This window comes from Tachyglossus aculeatus, chromosome 10 (genome assembly GCF_015852505.1).
Source record: "Tachyglossus aculeatus isolate mTacAcu1 chromosome 10, mTacAcu1.pri, whole genome shotgun sequence".
Classification (NCBI taxonomy): domain Eukaryota; kingdom Metazoa; phylum Chordata; class Mammalia; order Monotremata; family Tachyglossidae; genus Tachyglossus; species Tachyglossus aculeatus.
Window position 1 is genome coordinate 54297162 of NC_052075.1, and position 8603 is coordinate 54305764.

General features: G+C 45.4%; 1 protein-coding gene across 2 annotated transcripts in view; it reads left to right on the forward strand.

The window, feature by feature from the left end:
• The first annotated feature begins 1692 nt into the window (after window positions 1–1692).
• The window catches only part of PFKM (phosphofructokinase, muscle), a 63681-nt gene continuing 56770 nt past the window's right edge, over window positions 1693–8603 (forward strand). Inside the window, exon 1 of one of the 2 annotated variants that reach the window (XM_038752616.1) lies at window positions 1693–2019. In XM_038752616.1, coding sequence (XP_038608544.1) covers window positions 1935–2019 — 85 coding nt within the window. In that variant the 5' untranslated portion in view covers window positions 1693–1934. Of the gene's footprint in view, window positions 2020–6158; window positions 6256–8603 lie in introns of those variants that run through there. The other variant, XM_038752615.1, reaches the window with a different exon arrangement.

Below are 8603 nucleotides of genomic sequence, written 5' to 3' on the forward strand. Positions count from 1 at the left end.
AGGCCCAGAGAAGTTGTGGCTTACCTAAAGTCACCCAGCTTGATATGTGGCGGAGGCAGGATTAGAACCCACGACCTCTGACTCCAATGCCCGGGCTCTTTCCACTGAGCTACGCTGCTTCTCTATTATTATTATTATTATTATTATTACGAGGACCATGTCTAATAAATTAGTACAGTGCTCTGCACACAGTAAGCGCTCAATAAATACGATTGATTGATAAATTCCCAGATGTTTATTCCTCTTCCAGCGCTTAATCCGGTTCTCTAACACCAATGACCGAAGCGATTACTTTCTATCCCCTTTTCCTTCCTAATTGTAAATTCGTGGGCCTCTCCTCCATTAGACTGTAATCCCCTTGAGGACTCTATTGTATTCTCTCAAATAGTAGGGTACGTGCTTAGCACCCATTTAGCGCCCAGTAAATAACACTGATTAATTGTTTCCGGATTTAAAATTCAATTCTAACTAGGCTGACTCCACAGGATTGGCGGCTAATACTAATGGTGGTGTTTATTATGTAGCAAGCACTCTACTAAGCCCCAGGGCAGTGGACAGGATAATCAGGTCCGACACAGTCCCGACTGCACATGGGGAATCAGTATTGAATCCCCATTTTAAAATCAATCAATCAATCTGTCGTATTTATTGAGCGCTTACTGTGCGCAGAGCACTGTACTAAGCGCTTGGGAAGTCCAAGTTGGCAACATATAGAGACGGTCCCTACCCAACAGTGGGCTCACAGTCTAGAAGGGGGAGACAGACAACAAAACCAAACATACTAACAAAATAAAATCAATAGAATAGATATGTACAAGTAGATAGATAGGAAAGCACATAGTAAGTGCTCAATAAATGCCATTATTATTATTATTAGAAGGGGGAGACAGACAACAAAACCAAACATATTAACAAAAGAAAATAAATAAAAATAGTATATATGTGCAAGTAAAATAGAGTAATAAATATGTACAAACATATATAAACTAAATAGAGTGATAAATATGTACAAACATATATACAGGTATATATATATATATATATATATATATATATATATATATATACACACATAGACTGTGTATAGACTTGTGTTTAGACTGTGAGCCCACTGTTGGGTAGGGACCGTCTCTATATGTTGCCAACTTGTACTTCCCAAGCACTTAGTACAGTGCCCTGCACACAGTAAGCGCTCAATAAATACGATTGACCGATTGATTGATTGTTGGGTAGGGGCCGTCTCTAGATGTTGCCAACTTGGACTTCCCAAGTGCTTAGTCCAGTGCTCTGCACACAGTAAGCGCTCAGTAAATACGATTGACTGATTGATTGATTAGACTGTGAGCCCACTGTTGGGTAGGGGCCGTCTCGAGATGTTGCCAATTTGGACTTCCCAAGCGCTTAGTCCAGTGCTCTGCACACAGTAAGCGCTCAATAAATACGATTGATTGATTGATTGATATATATATGTGTATATATATATATATATATATATATATATATATATATATATATATACATTGCCAGTGGTAGAGTATGCTGAGCGCTTCAGTAGGGGTCGGGCCCCAAAGACCCCCTTGCACCCCTCCCCGCTTTGTGACTCAGTGGGGCAGGGTTCCTAGTTGCCATGGCAACGGGGGGCTCTGGCAATCCCCACGGCTGACCGGTTTTCCCCTAGACAGGGCACCCAAGGGGCAGAGTGTGTATGTGAGTGTGCGGCCCCTGCCCCCCCCTAGAGAGGAGCCAGGCCCCTCTTTGCCCTCCCCAGGCCTCACTGGGACCCCCCATGGGGCCCACCCGGGCCGGGCTGGCATCTCCCCCAGGACCAACGACCACCTGTCAGGCCTCAGTGTCCCCCCAGCCCCACTAGGCCCAACTTGGGGGTGACCAGGAGCTGCTGTCCCCCGGGCGGGGTGGCCCGGGACAGCCCATCCATGGCCACCTTCAGCAACTTGGGAGCCTCCTGGGAGGACAGGAATAACTCCCTCACCTCTGATGGTATCCCCATCCTATCCTTCGGTGAGTAGCTGCGTCTCTGTCTGTAATAATCAATCAATCAATCAATCGTATTTACTGAGCGCTTACTGTGTGCAGAGCACTGGACTCAGCACTTGGGAAGTCCAAGTTGGAAACATTTAGAGACGGTCCCTACCCAACAGTGGGCTCACAGTCTAATCAATCAATCAATCAACCGTATTTACCGAGCGCTTACTGTGTGCAGAGCACTGGACTGAGTGCTTGGGAAGTCCAAGTTGGCAACATCGAGAGACGGCCCCTACCCAACAGTGGGCTCACAGTCTAATCAATCAATCAATCAATCGTATTTACTGAGCGCTTACTGTGTGCAGAGCACTGGACTAAGCGCTTGGGAAGTCCAAGTTGGCAACATCTAGAGACGGTGCCTACCCAACAGTGGGCTCACAGTCTAATCAATCAATCAATCAATCAATCAACTGTATTTACCGAGCGCTTTCTGTGTGCAGAGCACTGGACTAAGCGCTTGGGAAGTCCAAGTTGGCAACATCGAGAGACGGCCCCTACCTAACAGTGGGCTCACAGTCTAATCAATCAATCAATCAATCAATCAATCAATCAATCAACTGTATTTACCGAGCGCTTACTGTGTGCAGAGCACTGGACTGAGCGCTTGGGAAGTCCAAGTTGGCAACATCGAGAGACGGCCCCTACCCAACAGTGGGCTCACAGTCTAATCAATCAATCAATCAATCAATCGTAGTCCCCCTCTCCATCCCCCATCTTACCTCCTTCCCTTCCCCACAGCACCTGTATATAAGTATATGTTTGTATATATTTATTACTCTATTTATTTATTTATTTATTTTACTTATACATATCTATTTATTTTATTTTGTTAGTATGTTTAGGTTTTTTGTATATATTTATTACTCTATTTATTTATTTATTTTACTTGTACATATCTATTCTATTTATTTTATTTTGTTAGTGTGTTTGGTTTTGTTCTCTGTCTCACCCGTTTAGACTGTGAGCCCACTGTTGGGTAGGGACTGTCTCCATATGTTGCCAACCTGTACTTCCCAAGCGCTTAGTACAGTGCTCTGCACACAGTAAGCACTCAATAAATACGATTGATTGATTGACTGATTGATTTACTGAGCGCTTACTGTGTGCAGAGCACTGGACTAAGCGCTTGGGAAGTCCAAGTTGGCAACATCTAGAGACGGTCCCTACCCAACAGTGGGCTCACAGTCTAATCATCACCAATCTTATGATAAGCACTTACTACGTGCCAGGCACTGTTCTAAGTTCATCAGGTTATCCCGCCTGGGGCTCACACTTTTAATCCCCATTTTACGGATGAAGAAACCGAGGCACAGAGAAGTTCATTCATTCATTCATTCATTCATTCATTCATTCAGTCGTATTTATTGAGCCCTTACTGTGTGCAGAGCACTGGACTAAGCGCCTGGGCAGTCCAAGCTGGCCACATCTAGAGATGGTCCCTACCCAACAGCAGGCTCACAGTCTAGAAGGGGGAGACAGAGAACAAAACAAAACATAGTAACAAAATAAAATAAATAGAATAAATATGTACAAATAAAATACATAAATAAATAGAGTAATAAATCCGTACAAACATATATACATCTATACAGGTGCTGTGGGGAGGGGAAGGAGGTAAGGTGGGGAGGAGGGGGAGAGGAAGGAGGGGGCTCAGTCTGGGAAGGCCTCCTGGAGGAGGTGAGCTCTCAGTAGGGCCTTGAAATGACTGGCCCAAGGTCACACAGCAGGCAAGCGGCAGAGGCGGGATTAGAACCCATGTCCTCTGACCCCTAAGCCCGGGCTCTTTCCATTAGAGAAGCAGCGTGGCTCAGTGGAAAGAGCCCGGGCTTTGGAGTCAGAGGTCATGGGTTCAAATCCCACCAACTGTCAGCTGTGCGACTTAGGGCAAGTCACTTAACTTCTCTGGCCCTCAGTGACCTCATTTGTCAAATGGGGATGAAGACTGTGAGCCCCCCGTGGGACAACCTGATCACCTTGTAACCTCGCCAGCGCTTAGAACAGTGCTTTGCACATAGTAAGCGCTTAATAAATGCCATCATCATTATTATTATTGAGCCACGCTGCTGCTCTGTAGCTGTAATTTATTTAGTTATTCCTTCATTCAATTGGATTGATTGAGCGCTTACTGTGCGCAGAGCACTGTACTAAGCGCTTGGGTCGGCAACATCTAGAGACGGTCCCTACCCAACAACGGGCTCACAGTCTAGAAGGGGGAGAAGGACAACAAAACAAAACATGGAGACGTGTGTCAAAATCATCAGAACAGATGGGATTAAAGCTCTATGCACATCATTAACAAAATAAATAGAATAGTGAATATGTACAAGTAAAATAAATAGAGTAATAAATCTGTGCAAACATATATACAAGTGCCGTGGGGAGGGGAAAGGAGGTATTTCTTCATTTATTTCTGTTAACTTCTGCCTCCCCCTCTAGACAACAAGACAAAACAGGTAGACGGGTGTCAAAATTGTCAGAACAAATAGGATTAAAGTTCTATGCACAACATTAACAAAATAAATGGAATAGTGACTATTCATTCAATCGTATTTATTGAGCTCTTACTGTGTGCAGAGCACTGTACTCAGCACTTAGTACAAGTAAAATAAATAGAGTAATAAATCTGTACAAATATCTATTCAAGTGCTGTGGGGAGGGGAAAAGAGGTATTTCTTCATTTATTTCTCTTAACTTCTGCCTCCCCCTCTAGACAACAAAACAAAACATGTAGACGGGTGTCAAAATTAGAACAAATAGGATTAAAGTTCGATGCACATCATTAACAAAATAAATGGAATAGTGACTATTCATTCAATTGTATTTATTGAGCGCTTACTGTGTGCAGAGCACTGTACTGAGCGCTTAGTACAAGTAAAATAAATAGAATAATAAATCTGTACAAATATCTATTCAAGTGCTGTGGGAAGGGGAAAGGAGGTATTTCTTCATTTATTTCTGTTAACTTCTGCCTCCCCCTCTAGACAACAAAACAAAACGTGTAGACGGGTGTCAAAATTAGAACAAATAGGATTAAAGTTCTGTGCACAACATTAACAAAATAAATGGAATAGTAAGCGCTTAATAAATGCCATCATTATTATTACTGAGGAGGAAATAGGAAAAGTGGAAACTGAGGGTTGGGAAGGGCCACCCCCAGGCCCTGGAGAACCTGGGGGAGAGGGAGGTGTAATAATAATAATAATAGTGCTATTTTTTAAGCTTTTATTCATTCATTCAATCGTATTTATTGAGCACTTACTGTGTGCAGAGCACTGTACTAAGCGCTTGATTCATTCAATCGTATTTACTGAGCGCTTACTGTGTGCAGAGCACTGTACTAAGCGCTTGGGAAATACAAGTTGGCAACATATAGAGACGGTCCCTACCCAACAGTGGGCTCACAGTCACAGTCACAGTCTAGCTTACTATGTGCCAGGCACTGTACTAAACGCTGGGGCGGATCCGAGCAAATGGGGTTGGACACAGTCCCTGCCCCACAAGGGGCTCACAATCACAATCCTCATTTTACATTTTGCACCCTCATTTTAGAGAAGCAGCGTGGCTCAGTGGAAAGAGGCCGGGCTTTGGAGTCAGAGGTCATGGGTTCAAATCCCGCTCCGCCAATTGTTGGCTGGGTGACTTTGGGCAAGTCACTTCACTTCTCTCTGCCTCAGTTCCCTCATCTGTAAAATGGGGATGAAGACTGTGAGCCCCCCGTGGGACAACCTCATCACCTTGCATCCCCCCGGCGCTTAGAACAGTGCTTTGCACGTAGTAAGCGCTTAATAAATGCCATGATTATTATTATTATTATTACAGATGAGGGAACTGAAGCCCAGAGAAGTGAAGCGGTCACGCCGCAGACAGGTGGCAGAGGCAGAATTAGAACCCGTGGCCTTTGGACAACCAGGGCTTTGCTTTATCCACTAGGCCTCGCTGCCCCGGGCCCAGCTGTGGGTGCGGGTGTTGTGGCAGGGGAGGCGTCCATTACAGGCCCCTTTATAGCCGCCAATGAGGCCCCGGCTGTCCGGCTGAGTCACAGCCAGAAATAGAGGCCGGACGGGTGACTCCGGCCGGCCATGGGGGCATCCCTGGACCTCCCCGGGGTCTGCCAGAACTTTTTCCTCTCCGTGGCCTTCCCCTTCGCCGTCTTCCTCTTCTTCGCCTTCTTCCCCTTCCTCCAGAATCGGACAGGGGCCACCAAGACAACAGGTGTGTACCTAATAATAATAATAATAATGGCATTTATTAAGCGCTTACTATGTGCAAAGCACTGTTCTAAGCGCTGGGGAGGTGACAAGGTGATCAGGTTGTCCCACGGGGGGGCTCACAGTCTTAATCCCCATTTTACAGGTGAGGGAACTGAGGCCTAGAGAAGTGAGGTGACTTGCCCAAAGTCACCCAGCTGACAATTGGCAGAGCCGGGATTTGAACCCGTGACCTCTGACTCCAAAGCCTGCGCTCTTTCCACTGAGCCACGCTGCTTCTCGACATGTTGAGACCAGAGAATTGGGGGGGACCAGGACCCCCAGGGAAGGGGAAGGGATGGGGAATGGGGTCTTGGTTAGAAATGGCTTGGCTGGGGGACAGCGGGGGTCTTCAGACCCCCTTGTCTCTGTGTAAACGCTTAGTAATAATAATAATAATAATAATAATAATAATAATAATAATAATAATAATAATTGGCATTTGTTAAGTGCTTACTATGTGCAAAGCACTGTTCTAAGCACTGGGGAGGATATAGGGTGATCAGGGTGTCCCACGTGGGGCTCACAGTCTTAATACCCATTTTACAGATGAGGTCACTGTGCAGTGCTCTGCACACAGTAAGCGCCCAATAAATACGACTGAACGAATGAATGTCCCCCTGTCACTTGGGCAAGTCACTTCACTTCTCTGTGCCTCGGTTCCCTCATCTGGAAAATGGGGATTAAGACCGTGAGCCCCCCAGGGGACAACCTGATCACCTTGGAACCTCCCCAGCGCTTAGAACAGTGCTTGGCACGTAGTAAGTGCTTAATAAATGCCATCATCATCATTATTTTTTTTAAATGGCATTTATTTAAAATGGCGCGCTTCCAAATGGAAGCAGCAGCGCGGCCTAGCGGAAAGAGGCCGGGCCTGAGAGTCAGAAGGACCTGGGTTCTAATCCCGTCTCCACCGCTTATCCGTTGGGTGGCCTTGGGCAAGTCACTTCACCTCTCTGTGCCGTCGTTACCTCACCGGTAAAATGGGGATTAGGACCGTGAGCCCTGTGGGAGACACGAACTGTGTCCAAACCGATTAGCTTGTATCTACCCCGGCGCTCAGTTCAGTGCCTGACACATAGTAAGCGCTGAACAAATTCCATAAGAAAAGAAAATGAAATTTTCAGCTTGGTGGGGTGGGGCTGGAGAGGACTGGTTTGTACATATTTATTACTCTATTTATTTATTTTACTTGTACATATCTATTCTATTTATTTTATTTTGTTAGTATGTTTGGTTTTGTTCTCTGTCTCCCCCTTTTAGACTGTGAGCCCAATGTTGGGTAGGGCCTGTCTCTATATGTTGCCAACTTGTACTTCCCAAGCGCTTAGTACAGTGCTCTGCACACAGTAAGCGCTCAATAAATACGATTGATGATGATGATGATGACCGAAGGGACCGAATTATACTTTCCAAGCGCTTAATACAGTGACTCTGCACACAGTAGACGCTCAATAAATATGACTGAAGGAATGAATGAGAGTGTGCCTGAACACAAAGATCCCAGGCCTGGGATTCAGAGGACCTCCAGCGCTTAGAACAGTGCTTTGCACATAGTAAGCGCTTAATAAATGCTATTATTATTATTATTATTATTATTTAATGCCAACTCCGCCCCCTTCATTCACTCATTCATTCAGTTGTATTTTTTGAGTGCTTACTGTGTGCAGTGCACTGTACTAAGCACTTCGCAGAGTACATGAGAACAATATTAAGAGAATATATTCATATTAAGAGAAGCAGCGTGGCTCAGTGGAAAGAGCCCGGCCTTGGAGTCAGAGGTCGTGGGTTCTAATCCCGCCTCTGCCACTTGTCAGCTGGGTGACTTTGGGCAAGTCACTTCACTTCTCTGGGCCTCAGTTCCCTCATCTGTCAAATGGGGATGAAGACTGGGAGCCCCACGGGGGACAACCTGATCACCTTGTAACCTCCACAACGCTTAGAACAGTGCTTTGCACATAGTAAGCGCTTAGTAAATGCCATTATTATTATTATTATTCTCTGTGCCTCAGTTCCCTCATCTGTCAAATGGGGATGAAGACTGGGAGCCCCACGGGGGACAACCTGATCACCTTGGATCCCCCCAGTGCTTAGAACAGTGCTTGGCACATAGTAAGTGCTTAATAAATGCCATTATTATTATTATTATTATTATTATTATTCTCTGTGCCTCAGTTCCCTCATCTGTCAAATGAGGATGAAGACTGTGAGCCCCACGGGAGACAACCTGATCACCTTGCATCCCCCCAGCGCTTAGAACAGTGCTTGGCACATAGTAAGCGCTTCACAAATACCAACATTATTATTATTATT